This window comes from Phascolarctos cinereus, unplaced genomic scaffold, assembly GCF_003287225.1.
Source record: "Phascolarctos cinereus isolate Bilbo 61053 unplaced genomic scaffold, phaCin_HiC Scaffold_3;HRSCAF=262, whole genome shotgun sequence".
In the NCBI taxonomy this organism is placed as follows: domain Eukaryota; kingdom Metazoa; phylum Chordata; class Mammalia; order Diprotodontia; family Phascolarctidae; genus Phascolarctos; species Phascolarctos cinereus.
Genome location: NW_027555736.1, coordinates 66930880 through 66946189, shown reverse-complemented (window position 1 = coordinate 66946189; position 15310 = coordinate 66930880). Strand labels below are relative to the sequence as shown.

The 15310-nt window shown below is 36.6% G+C and overlaps 1 protein-coding gene across 1 annotated transcript in view; it reads right to left on the bottom strand.

The window, feature by feature from the left end:
• MYO9A (myosin IXA) overlaps positions 1–15310 on the bottom strand; it is a 320315-nt gene that overhangs the window by 204685 nt on the left and 100320 nt on the right. Inside the window, 1 exon segment of the mRNA XM_020996823.2 lies at positions 12338–12464. Within this exon segment, the coding sequence (XP_020852482.1) occupies positions 12338–12464 (127 nt within the window).

Below are 15310 nucleotides of genomic sequence, written 5' to 3'. Positions count from 1 at the left end.
TGTACATGGAAACTGGAGAGAGAAGTGAGATCATATATCTTTCTTCTAACAGTGTATTTAATGGAGTAGCTGCCTATCCACTGCTGTACAGACAAGTTTATAAGTTCCCTAGCAACAACAAATACTTGTGAGGGGACTAGAAGAGGAGTACATTAAAGTCTAATGGAAAAAAGGAAAGGTCCAGAAAAGTCTAGAGCAAGGATTCTTTTGTTCATTATTTTATTTTCCTCCAATTACTTGTAAAAACAATTTTTAATTGTTGTTTTTAAAACTTTAAGTTTCAAATTCTCTCCCTTCTTCCCTCCCTACTCCCTCATTGAGAAGGCAAACAATTCAATATAGGTTATACATATGCAGTCATGCAAAATATATTTCCATATTAGTCATGCTATAAAAGAAAAAAACTCAAGAAAAATAAAGTAAAAAAAGTATGCTTCAATGTGTATTCAGACACCATCAGTTCTTTGGGGATGGATAACGTTTTTCATCATGACACCTTCAGAGTTGTCTTGGATCACTATATTGCTGAGAATAGCTAAGTCATTCACAGCTGAGCATCTTATAATATTGCTATTACTTTGTACACAGTACATGCAACTTTGCATCAGATTCTGTTAGCCTTTCCAAGTTTTCTGAGAGCATGCTGATCATCATTTCTTACAGCACAATAATACTCCATTGCAATCACATACCACAATTTGTTCAGCCATTCCCTAACTGATGAGCATCCCCTCAATTTCCAATTCTTTGCCACCAGAAAAGAGTTACTATAAATACTTTTGTTCATGTAGGTCCTTTCCCTTTTTATCTCTTTTGGGATACAGACTAGCGGTATTGCTAGGTCAACGGTACAGTTTTATAGGCCTTCGGGCATAGTTCCAAATTGCTCCACAAAATGGCTGAATCAGGTCACAACTCCACCAACAGTACATTAATGTCCTCCAACATTTATCATTTTCCTTTTCTGTCCTATTAGCCAATCTAAGAGGCATGATGTAGTACCCTCAGATTGCTTTAATTTGCATTTCTCCAATAAATAGTGATTTAGAGCATTTTTTCATATGGCTTTCATTACTTCATCTCAAAACTATTAATATCTTCTGATCATTTATCAATTGGGGAATGGCTCTTGTTTTTATAAATGTGACTGTTTTCTATATAGTTCAGAAATGAGGCCTTATCAGAGAAACTTGCTTCAAAAATTTTTTCACAGTTATGACTGCTAACTGTATTTCCCTCCATCCTATTTCCCCATCAGTTTATTCTACTATTTCTCCCCTTTCACCCTACCCCTCCTCAAAAGTATTTTGCTTCTGACTATACCTCCCCAAATGCGCCCTCCCTTCTATCACCTCACCTCTTCTCCCCCCACCTTCCCCTCCTTACTTTCCTGTAGGGTAAGACAGATTTCTACATTCAATTGAATGTGTATGTTATTCCCTCTTTGAGCCAATTCTGATGAGAGTAAGGTCCCTCACTCCCTCTCACCTCCCCCATCTTCCTTCCCACTATAAAAGCTTTTTCTTGCTTCTTTTATGTGAGATAATTTGTCCTATTCTACTTTTCCCTTTCTCCCAGTGCATTCCTCTTTCACCCATTAATTTTATTTTTTTAGATATCATCCCTTCATGTTCAACTCACACCTGTGCCCTCTGTCTATAAATACTCCTTTTAACTGCCCTAATATTATGAGAAAGTTCTTATGAGTTACAAATATCATCTTCCCATGTAGGAATGTAAATAGTTTAATCTTATTAAGTTCCTTGTGATTTCTCTTTCTTGTTTACCTTTCTATGCCTCTCTTGAGTCTTATATTTGAAAGTCAAATTTTCTGGGGCAGCTAGGTGGCACAGTAGATAAAGCACTGGCCCTGAAGTCAGGAGGACCTGAGTTCAAATCCAGACTCAGACCAAACACTTGACAGTTACTAGCTGTGTGACCCTGGGCAAGTCACTTAACCCCAATTGCCTAAAAAAGTCAAAAAGAAAGTTAAATTTTCTATTCAGCTCTGGTCTTTTCGTCAAGAATGCTTGAAAGTACTCTATCTCACTAAATATCCATTTTTGCCCTAAACAATCATACTCAGTTTTGCTGGATAGGTGATTCTTAGTTGTAATACTTGTTCCTTTGCCTTCCTGAATATCATATCCCAAGCCCTCTGATCCTTTAATGTAGAAGCTGCTAAATTTTATGTTATCCACAAGACTGACTGTGGCTCCATGATACTTAAATTGTTTCTTTCTCAGTACTTGCAATATTTTCTCCTTGACCTAAGAGCTCTGGAATTTGACTATAATATTCCTGGGAGTTTTCATTTTGGAATCTCTTTCAGGAGGTGATGGATTCTTTCCACTTCTATTTTACCCTCTGGTTCTAGAATATCAGGACAGTGTTCCTTGATAAGAAAGATGATGTTTAGGCTCTTTTTTTGATCATGGCTTTCAGGTAGTCCAACAATTTTTAAATTATCTCTCCTATATCTATTTTCCAGGTCAGTTCTTTTTCTTTTCTTCCCCTCCTCCACTCCCGAGGCAATTGGGGTTAAGTGACTTGCCCAGAGTCACACAGCTAGTAAATGTCAAGTGTCTGGTCTGAGGCAGGATTTGAATTCAGGTCCTCCTGACTCCAGGGCTGGTGCTACATCCACTGAACCACCTAGCTGCCCCTAGTTATTTTTTCAATGAGGTACTTCACATTGTCTTCTATTTTTTCATTCTTTTGGTTTTGTTTTATTGTTTCTTGATTTCTCATTAGCTTCCCTTTGCTCAATTCTAATTTTGAAGGAATTATTTTCTTCAGTAATATCTCCTTTTCCATTTGGCCAATTCTGCTTTTCAAAGCATTCTTCTCCTCACTGCTTTTTTTGTACTTCTTTTATCATTTAGCCTAATCCGTTTTTTAAGGTGTTATTTTCTTCATTAATTTTTTGTGTCTCCTTTACCAAGCTATTGACTCTTTTTTTAGGATTTCCTTGCATCACTCTCATTTCTCTTTCCAATTTTTCCTCAGTTCTCTTCCAATTTTCTTCTACCTCTCTTACTTGATTTTCAAAATCCTTTTTGAGCTTTTCCATGGCCTGAGACCAATTCATATTTTTCTTAGAGGCTTTGGATGTAGGAGTTTTGTTATCTTCTTTTGTTTTCTTCTGAGTGTGTGTTTTGGTCTTCCTTGTCACCTTCAAAACTTTCTATGGCCAGAACTTTTTTCCGTTGTATGCGTATTTCCCAATCTATTTCTTGCCTATTTCTTAACCTCTTTTTGAATCATGATCTCTTTGACAATCTGATAAGGTCTATGGATCCCTTGAGAATGTTTTAAAATACCAAAAAAACCAACCAAACAAACAAACAAAAAACAACCCAGGATTATAAAGAGAGCCAGTAACACTGAAATAGAGCTAACCATCTTTTTCAAACCCAAGGTGAAGAACCCCAGGTCTAGAGCATGGGATGTTGCTCAGGGAAGAAGGGAGGGCAATGTTGATTCAAAGGCAGCACAGGAGTAAACCATGGCAGAAAATCTATAAAATCATTTGAAATTTTCATCAAAGGGGTTTGGATGGGCAAGCAATTTTATCTAAAGTCAGGCCTGTGGTTAGTTAACCTAGTAAGCTAATTAATGCTTAAGTACTTAGGTGTGATGGCTGCTTAACGAGTGGGTCTAACCTGACCATGAGAGGGTGCAACTTTTTAGTTCCCTAACCCTTTTAATTCCTAGGAGAGAAACAACTACCTGAAATATCAAGAAGCCACAGAGAAAGGACACATGGTAGCTTAGGATACAGGGAATTGTGTTTCTGGCCTATTTAACTGTGACAATAAAAAAAAAAATCCCTGCCACTTTTCTCCTGAGCCCCACTCTCTAATCTCCAAATGCCTGCTGGATATCCCAAATTCATCATGTTTTAAAAAAACCTATTATATTTCTCCTTCAAACCACCTTCCCTCTAACCTTACCCCACTGCTATTATGGCACCACACACACACACACAAAAATTCCAGCCATGCAGATTCACAGTCTCATAATCACATCTGACTCTTCCTTCCCTCATTCTCCTTTTACAATTAGCTGTAAAGTTATTTGATCCAATCTCTCTACAACATTTCTAGCATCCCTTTCTCTCATGGGCAATTGTAATAGCCTGCTAAATGGACTTTTTTACTCCATTCTTTACCTTCTCCAACCCATTCTCCATTGAGCATCCAGATGGATGTTCTTTAAACACAGATCTATGTCATTCCTCCATGTCAAAATTTTAATTGGCTCTCTATTCATTATAGCATATTACAAAATCCTTAGCTTACCATCTAAATCTCTTCACAGTCTATCCTCCACCTCACTTTCTTGTCTAATTATTTCCCTTCATCATTCTGTTCTAGTCAAATTAAACTGCTAACTACTCCCTATACATGTCATTCCATTCCCCACCCTTGTCTATTTGCACAAATGGGTCACCATGTCTGGTGACCTTCTTCATAACCTTCTTCAACTTCACCTCATATATGCTATACCTCCATTTAAAAGAAATTAGAAAAAACAATTCAATTATTAATTCCTATAAGGTCATTTCCTGATTCCCCAGTTACTAAGCTCAAAGTTATTTTTCACTACTTTATATATAATTTGCATTTTCTTAACTGTATATATGGTGCATCTCCCCACTAGAATGGAAGCTCCTTAAGTCACTCTGGTGCCCCTATTGATGGACTTTGCAAAGTGATACCTAGCAAAACTATATATGTATTTTCAAATATAACACATTGGGGGGGGAGATGTGAGTTGGTAAAATGAGATCAATTCTAAAAAAGGAAAATTAAAAACACGTTAAAATTTTTTCTAACTTTATAACTTTATCTTGATAACAATGGGGAAATGGTTTATTCACCCAGAGAAGTCAGGCCCAAAACAAAAATTTTCTCTCATGTGGGAATTCAGTGGTATTATATAATCTCATTGGAAGCCTCTCATTTCCCTTATTTCAGAGTTTTATTTAAATTCAGCACATCAGGTAACAAAGACATCAGTATCCTACAGGCTACTCATTGCATTTCAGCAGTTTTTTTAAAGAAAAACTACCAAAAATCTGGCATCCTATTTACTGAGCCTCATACCTAAGTTCCAACTTGAATTATAAAAAGAAAATAGCCCCATTAGATAACTCAGCTCCCTGAAATCAGATCTATACATAAAAAACAAATACAATCTTCAGTGTAAACTGTAGTATAAATAAATTTATGGTCAATTTAAAATACTGAAAAAATACACAACAATTCAGCACCATTTATAATAGTAAAAAATTAAAAGAAAATTCTATTCAAGAATTCATAAAAGACTGAACATAAATGTAATGGAATGTACATCAATGTAATGGGATACCATTGGCTCATAAGAAACTACAAACATCAAGAATTAAATAAATTATTTAAAGATTTACATGAAGTTATATAAAGAAAGTTCAATCAAAGGCTAGAAATTACTACAACCATGTGAATAACAGGAGCAAAACCCAGAAAAAAAGTTCAAAAACAATCAGCTCAGGTTAAAATTAATACACACATCCTTTTTGTATTCTCTTTTATGATACGCAAATAATAGATGTTTACAAGTTACACTCATAAAAATTTTTTGTCTTGTTTTTCTTTTTGCTTTGCCCTTGTTTATATGCAATTTTATAAATGTTTTTATTTTATAAAATAAAACATACAAATTATAAAATTAACTTTGTCCTGAAGGGAAAAAAAATCTATTAGTTGAAAAAAAATTGCTGGTAATTTTTTCAACAACTCTTCCTTTTAGAACTTAACTAATTTTTTTTAACCCTATAATATACTTGACATATATTATTAGTTTTTATCATTTTGTTACTATTGTTTAACCCTATTAGGCTATAAGCTACTTGAGGGCAGATACTAGGTTTTATCTAAAGTTTGTTTCTACCCCAGCATCTACTAAGTACATTAAACCCAAAAGTTGCTTCAAATGTCTATTTTTAAAATTTTATTGTGCTACATTTCTTAGGACTGACAATGTGATTTTTGGAAGAAGGTGAAAAGGTAAGAGGCTTCTGGTCACCTGTCTCTTATATACAGGATAGAAATTCAGATGCCAGTTGTGGGCCTGACCCCAACATTGTTCAGCACAACAGCTTTAACCAGCTGTTTTTATAACCTGAGCCAGCTCATCGATCCTTAGACAGCTTAGTGATTCCTTGCTCCTCGAGGCTGTTCACAGGACTTAGAAAGAGACATAGTGAGAATAGGTTTAAATCCTTAAATATTAGTAGCTCTCTTTTCCCTTAAAAAACCAAAGATTTATTACCATCTCTACTTCTTATGATTCAAAGTACACAATGTGACCCAGACAAGAGATGAAAAAAAAATGTCTAACTACCACGGGGAAAGGTGAACCTGAGACAGGACAAACACTAGCAGGTGTGAAAACATGGAAAACATCTATCAGCCCCATAGTCACAGCCCACAAACAGGAAACAGTGTTTGTGAGAAAAAAATTCTTTGCATTTTATGAAAAAAGGAAAGCTAAGCATGGAATAAAATGTTAAAAACCAAACATACATAGTCTTTGAATTCCCCAACTTTATCCCTTAGTCTACAGAGGCTTCCAAAAATATATATAAAATACGTAGTTTTGCTCATTTTGGCTGAACTGTCAGGTGACACTGGCACTTAAACACAGAACATGCACTAGGGAGCCGGGAGCCTGCAAACAGGACAGTTTGTAGCCTCTCCTAAAAAAGCCTCCATATTAGGGTTTCCTGTTTTTAATGGAGGCAAATTCCCATGATAGGAGGCACACCCACATTTAAGTAAAGGTACACAAATAACTCTCCAAAGCCAAATACAAGTAAGTTCTGCATTATGTACTTCACAAAAGTACTCTTGCCTCTCCCTCAATGCAATCAAAAATTAACTGCAATTACGTAAAATTCATAACAAAGTGTTAAAAATTCAAACTGAAATGTATTATCTTTTCTATTCAAGCATGTAATTTATCTCTTTTAATAAAATCTTATGAATATATTTAAATTTAGAAAATACATAAATGTTTGTCAGTTGAAATGTAAATGACTTAAAGAGCTTAGAAAATGTGACAGACAATAGATCTACAATAAATTACACTAAGGACAAATTAGGGATATACTCTGAACTTACATTCTACACGGCAACAATCACATCACTCTACAAATTATCACCACCATCTACGTCAGAGACAAAGCTTTATTAAGTTCCATAAAGATACAAAATGTCTTCACTAAATTGTATAAACTACCTAACACAAAATATGGTGCTTTGCAAAGACTGTGTAAAACCACATGATGTCAAAGATAGAAGGGACCTTAGAGATCATTTACTCCAAACCCTTATTTTACAAGTCAGGAAACTGAAACTTGAAAGGACACTTATTATATGTGAATTAAACTTCAAAGGTGGAATTTTCTATGATGTTTTAGAATGACACTTTGGAACCACCATTAGTAGGTTGAATACTAAGCTCTATCTCAACCAAAGTATCTTATTTCACTGAGCCATGTATACTGCCCAAGGCTCCCTGTGATAAATGACATGCCCCAAGGAGATGACCAGTTGATGTCAAGTCAGTCAGCGAATACCCACTAAGCTTAAAGAAAAACTAAACTTGTATTATGTAGTTTCAGTAGAACCACGCTCTTAAATAAGCTAACCTTTCATGAATTACAGATACTAAGAAGAATAAACCATAACAAAACTGGACAGTGAAACTTTCCATTACATTCAGAAGAGATTATAACTTGATGATACTTATGAGGATACTTTCATGAAAGCTGGTAAGATTACTAAGGAAGGGTACAGAAGAAAAGAAGATCATCTAAAACAGAGCTGTGGGGAAACACCTCCAGTTAGAAGGCACGGTATGGATGACGAGCTAGCAAAGGGAACTGAGAAGACGTGGCCAAACAAGAAGGAGAGAATAGAGTCACAAAAAATCTGGAGAGGGAAGGAGAGACGGAGGGAGAGGAAGGGAGAGAAAGAGAGAGCGAGAGATCAGTCAACAGTATCAAATGCAACAGAGACAGGCTAAGAACAATGAGGAGTAAGAAAAGACCTTCAGATATGGCAATAAAAAGATAACTGGTAAGAGAAAGCAGTTTCATTTAAGTGATGAGGTTACAAAAGGTTGGAGTGCTGTTAAGATGAGAGAAAATGAAAGCAGATAATATAAATAGCTTTTTCAAGGAATCTAACTGAGAAAAGGGACAGAAGAGTCCAATGAAAAGTTGTTGCTGTTTTGGTTTTGTTTTTCAGATAGCGAAAGGTTAAAATTTAGAGAAAAAGAAAGACAACCAAAGATTCAATCTGCTGGACAAGATAGGAAGATATACATTCAAGCATAGATAGCGGGACACTGGCCTTGACAAGCAAAAGGACCACTTCTTTGCCAGGGTAAAGGAGGAGAGAATGGAAAATCATAAAAAGGAATTTTGAGATGAAGAAAATGGGAAAAGGGGAAGCTCAAGTCTAACGACCTCAATTTTCTGAGTAAAAATTAAATATAATTGTCCTCAGCTGAGACAGAGGGTGAAGAAGTATGGAGGACTACAGGAGAGAAGATAAGGTTTGAAATAGCTTCTGTGGGGAGTGAAATAGGGACTCAATTAGGGAGGAATGTAAGGACTGCCTTGCTGTAGGGAAGGTCTCATTAAGACTGGATAACGTGAATTTTTAATGTACCTAGTCTGGTCGTGGGGCTTTAGAGGAGGTAAACTGTATAGTAATTTGCAGGTGAAACTTGGCGACAGATGAGCTTTGGTATGGGGGCAAGGCATTCAAGGGCAGCGGACAGTGGAGAGTTAAAAATGAATAATTTGGGGGTTGAGATCATAAAGGGAAGAAAATGACATTAGAGCAGGGGTAATGGCCTGAGAAAGTATGGAAGGGCAGTAGGGGAATTGGTGGTCTCGATGAGGAAAACGAATAAGTTCTGAAGGAATGAGGAAGAGGGTAGAATGATAGGATGTTGTGGTAGGACCTAATTAGGAATGTGGAAACATACTTTGGTTAATGGTGATATTTGGTGTGTGATCACCAGTGGAATGATGGAGTAATCCATGGGGATTTAAGAAGGCTAAGGAATTAGAAGGTTAGGCCAAGGAGTTTGAGTGAGAATATATATAAATATTATATTAATACATATGAATATTAATTTAATGAAAGATTCTGGGGAAGAAACAAATGTGGTAAACCAGGTGCTGAATTCCTTAAGAAAGGAAGAAGAGGGAGAGAGATTGGTATACTATAGCCACCATAATTTGGATTGAGTGGAACACTTTGATTGTATGAACTTCAAAGAAAAAAAAAAGATTGATGAATGATGGAAGCAAAGGGCAAGTCTGAAGTGGCAGTGAGGAGCAAGAAGTATTCCAATGCCCCCTTTGGGATCAGTGTGTCAGGGAGTACAAGAGAAGGCACAATAAATACTGTAGAGGATAGCATGGTATACAATGAACCAGGTCTCAGTGGAAAGACTGTGGGAGAAAGGTTGGTTTACTATGGATGGGAACTCAAAGGGCAGGAAGGTAAGGCCAGGCAAGGTTCTGGAGTGGGGTGGAATATGGTTAAGAGGGGTGAAAATGAGAGAACAGGACCAGAAAGTTGGAGATGGTTTGCTCCTATGCAGCTAGTCAGGAATCAAGAGATAAAGAGAAAAGAGCCATGGAAGCAGTAGTGGGTAGCAAGTAAAACTCATATTCTCCAAGCAGAGGCATTGTTCATACTCCACACTGTTCTCTTGTCTACACTTCATTCCTTCTTCTCCTCTATCAATTTAAATCGTACCTGTCAAAATCTACTTCAAGACCCAACTACTCTTGATTTCTGCAATCATGATCACCCCTGAACTTAGGATGATAACGACTTAGAAAAGACTTTAGAAAATCTAGTTAGGTGATCTAATTTTAAGGATGAAGAAAGAGAGGCCCAGAGAGTGAAGTGACTTGCCCAGTTCCTCAAATAAAAAGTAGCAGAGCCAGGAGTCAAATTCACCTGTCAGAGAAACTCATATAATAAATGACTCCTGTTCAACCTCACCTCACAGACAGGCAAAAAAAGGGAAAATGACATGGAGAGGCTATAAGAGAACAGGTACATTGGAAAGAGATTTGGAACTACGTTCAAACCCTGAAAGTCTTCTTAAACTCTGGTCAACAAAATGACCAAGCATAATTCCAGAGGATGCCGGATGAAACATTTTACCTACCCCCAACTGAGAAGTGAGGGACTCAAGAGTACAGACTGAAACTCCTCTTCTGGACGTGGCCAATGCAGAAATTTGTTTTGCTTGACTTTGCAACTTTAAGATTTGTAATAGGGGTTTTGTTTTTCTTACTTTCTCAATTAGCAGGAGCAAGGTGTGTGTTGGGCGGGGGGGGTGGAAGGAGAGAAATGGGAAGGATAGAATGAGTTTCTGAAAATAAAATTTAATTAAAAACAAACAAAAATAAATAATATAAATAATAATAAATATAAACAAGTAAAATAAATAAATAATAAATTAAATAAACAATAAATAAAAAAACAAATTCACATATTCTTATTCCAAATCTAGTAGTATTTCTGTCGTACTTAATAGTCTTGTACCATACCTTATTTGCTTCAAAAACTTCAAAAAATCTAACTCTAACCTCTCTTCCTGGCCTCTTCTCCATTCTAGCCAAATGACCCTAGCTGTCACAATGTTCACAACATTGTCATATCCTCTCCTACTTCTGCCTAGCAGAAGGCATTCCCAATACCTACAACACAATTCTTCCAGATGACTGCCTACTGAATCTTCTTGTAAGGCTACACAGGCTCTGATGCCATCTCTTCCTCTAGCTTCCTCTGATCCCCTTGACCTTATTACACTGAACTATACATATTTATACACTTATTTGATATCTTTATTATACCATTAGCACCTTGAAGGAACTTTTTTTGGGGGGTGGGGAGTAATTCAAAGTACATGTCACTTTATTTTGCACAGAGAAGGAAGTTAATAAATGCTTGTTTCAGTTCAAATTTCAACTCCCAGCTGTGAAAAAAGTTTAATAGCGATAGCTATCCCAACACATTCACTTAATTCTTGATTTAAGTGAATATATCTCCAAATTTCATCTTTCAACATTCTATGAAATTAAATTGGGCAAAAGAAAAACCATAGCCCCTTTGTTCTTAAAGTGATTAGTAAGAGTCAAAAGTAGGCCAAGGATAATTTCCTAAGTGCATATCTGTTCTTTAGCAGCAACTAAAGCACAAAGTTTATTATCCAATTAGAAGTACAGGTATAGCTTGCTAAAATTTACTGACTAGTTCAACAAAGCAAAACTGGGGTAGGGAAAGGAGTTAATTCTATGGAACAAATTTTAAAACATACAATTTTATGTTGATGAGTAAAAAAATTCAGAATAAAAAAGTTTAAAATGTATAGTTAAAACTACATAATCTTAAAAGTAGTAATCTCAAGCCTCATTTCTGCTACCCCAAAGAAATAGAATTTTCATATTAAAGGGGAACTGTCCCAAATGAGTCTCCTGTGAATATGTGGTTAGGAATTCTAAGAGACACACCACTGCACTGAGGCCCCCACTGTCTTTTCACATGCTCAACAGCTTTATAATTTAAACCCATTTCTACTGTTGTTTAGTCCCTTCTGATACTTCATGACCCCATTTGAGGTTTTCTTGGCAAAGATACTGAAGTAGTTTGCCATTTTCTTCTACAGTATGTCCCCATTTTTCAGATGAGGAACTGAGGCAAATAGAGGTTAAATGACTTGCCCAGGGTCACACAGTTCAGTAAGTGTCTGAGGACTGATTTGAACTCAGGTCTACCTGACTCCAAACCTCATGCTCCACCTGGCTGCTCTGGCTAAGCAGAGTAGCTGCCACTAAAGAGCTTCTGGGGGAAAAGCAGCAATTCATAAGACCTACTGACTCTACATTTACCCTGTAAAGTGGAAAAAAAACCTTGTGTAGGACAGAAGAAAGCCAGAGAGGAGACAGAACAAACAGCTGGGCACCCTTTCTGAATATATAACTTGGCCAGAGTTAGCCTTCCGAGTATTTTTTATTTTCCTGAGAATTAAAGACTTATAGATAGAAAAAGCACTTGGGACTCCAGTGACTTAGTTTTCATTCTAACATTTTCCTTTAATGTATAATATCAGTTGGGGCAATGTATGTTTATCTGTTCTTTTAAAGCAATTCTGAAACACTAAATACTTATGGAAACGAACATTTCTAAAAAGAAAAATGGCAGCTTTCCACCCAGCACATAACCATTGTAAAAACATTTCCAGCACTCACTTCTAGTAATTCTGAGACAATAGGCAGTACTTCAGGATTACAGATATCTATGGAGTCATCTCGATATGTCTTCTTTTTATAACAGATATTACCCAAATGTAATATCGCTGAGAGAAGAGAGAAAATCCTATAAAAACAAAAATGATATATATATATATATAAGTTTTGATCACAGAGTATTTTTCTAAAAAACAAGCCCTCCCCTCCAAAATACAAGTCTATTTCATTTAAACCTTAGGCCAAATAAAACAACCTAGGACAAATTTTTAAACTTGATTTCCAGTAGAAAATGAAATGAATGAAATACCTTCAGTGTGATGTCTTATAATACACAATGTACAGACACACATTGTCTTACATGAAGAACATAGATTAGGGATTTGGGGTGTTTTTGTTTTAACGAATATGGGGTCAGAGAGAAATAACATTTCCATAAAACAGACTTATTAGATTTCTGGAATGGTAAAAATAAAATAAAATCATTTACAACATGGCACCCTATTTAGCTAATATTTGAAAACCCTGTTCAACTTCTATCGTAAAAGATAAAGGCTCTGATGATCCATTTCTAATTATATATGTACTCCTACACATCCTCTTGCTGCACTGCTACTTATTGTATGGGGAATAGGAGGAGAGGAAAGAAAAAAAGAAAAGGACAGTAAAGGAAAGTGGGCACTGCTAAATCATAATAGGAAACGGATGAAAAGAAAACACTTTTAATTGTTATGTGGTTGAGGATAAAGGGGAAGAGCAGAAGCTTAGGGAAAGTGAAAAATAAAGTACAGGGATAAAAAATAAAAGAAAAATCAGAGTATTAAGCTGAGAGGTAACACTGAAGTCACAAAGTAGTTGCAGCATTGCACAATCTGAAAAATCCTGGGAGTAGACCCCAGGTTTCCTAACTTCTGACTCAAGAATGTTTTACCACTGTATCCAACTATAAAGATGTTCATGAGAGCCAAGCAATTGCTTAGCTGCTCAGGAAAACCAGGCCTCAAGGTACTTATTATGATTAAACTGGAGAGCAGAATGAGACATTAGATGAGATTTCGTTCTTCAGGGATTCAAAGAAACAAATAAAAACAAAACAAAACAAAACAACAAAAAAACTGAAACTCCAACTGTTCTAGCTTCACCCAGGTAGAATACTAGGGTAGAAATAAGATGATAGTTTCATTGAATATAAACACTACTCATTAGCTAATACCTTAGAATCCCTCACATTCTACATTTCTACCACTTTTAGAAATGCTAATCTTAAATACCCTGAGAGGTAACTTCTGCAATCAAGATTTCTTCCTTCCTCATCTCAGGATGCTGAGTACCACTGAGGAAAGACAAAGTTAAGCTGGCTTTCACCAAGCATAAATTAAGATAACACAATCATGGCTCATTTTATTACCTCAGATGTTATTTATGAAACACATGAGCAGAAAAGAAGGTAAGCTGGTCATGTACAAAAACAAGGGTGGCACCTGCACAATGCTAAAAGACCCAGAAAAAAAGATTATACCTCATTGAGGGAGTTCTTTTTATAGAAGAATTATGAGAGGCCACAGATAAAGAGCTACATAGGATGAGGTATAGATAAATTCCTATTCACATTTTTTTGGAGAATATATCCACATCAACAAAATCATGTGACCATAAGAAACAGTCTTCCCTAGGCCTTCACTGCTACTTGGCAATCACTTGGTTACAAGGCTTCAGTTTCCTCCTCAGTAGAATTAAAGGGGACTGAAGGAAGTAGAAAACCACTATGGTCAGCTCAAAATAATACGGTTTCATGAATCCTTCTATTCTACTTTTAATTGACTGGCTGCTCACGGTGATATTCTCAAAGTTTTTTTTTTTCTCCTACACACTTACAAGAGGTACCAGACTTACTAAAAATACTGAGACCGATCAATTGAGGCTTTCTCGGTATTGCTCCTTGAAGACTTTGTTCTCTTCCATTCTTCCCTCCTTCCTTCCTCTCTCTGAGGTCATCTAGATTCTAGACCCCATTTGGGGTTACTACCCATAGTTTAAGAAATGCTGAAGGGGGGCAGCTAGGTTGCGCAGTGGGTAGAGCATCAGCCCTGGAGTCAAGAGGACCGTAGTTCAAATCCGGCCTCAGACACTTACTAGCTGTATGAGCCTGGGCAAGTCACTTAAACCTGACGGCCTCACCAAAAAGCAAAACATAAATAAATGAATGAATGAATGAATGAATGAATGCATGCATGCATGCATGCATGCTGAAGGGGTCACCAGTAGAAAAAGTTTAAGAAGCCCTAATCTAGAATCCCTTCTATAACAATGTCCATAAACAATTGCCCAGTCTCCACTTCTAAAGGGGGCAGCTAGGTGGTACAGTAGATAGAGTACCAGCCCTGAAGTCAGGAGGACTGAGTTCAAATCCGGCCTCAGACCAAACACTTGACACTTACTAGCTGTGTGACCCTGGGCAAGTCACTTAACCCCAAATGCCTTAAAAAAAAAAAAGACTCCTAAAGAAGGCAAAACATAATACATACATCCGGAGGAAGCCCACTCCCCTTTAGACTATTCAAATATCTATGGATTTTTGTCTTCACATTAAGCCTAAATCTGCTTATCTACAACTTCTACCCACTGCTCCTAGCTCTATCCTCTAAGGTGAAGCAAATTCATGTCGCTATACTTCAGCTACTTAAAAGAATATCATGTGCCCCCTAAATCTTGTCTTCTTCAGGATGTTGTTGTTTGTCCTTTGTGCTTGAAGAGGATCAAAATGACATTACAATGTCAGGATCAATGTACAATGTGTCCTGCAATTCATTCAACCAATCCTCATGTGATGTATTCCCCAGGCTTCTCACTATTCTAGTTTCTCCCTTGTGAATATACTCCAGTTTGTCAATGTTATTCCTAAAATTTCATGCCCAGAACTTGACATGTTACAGATTTCAATGTTTCATGAATCTTCCTGCTAGCAATAATCTGTTC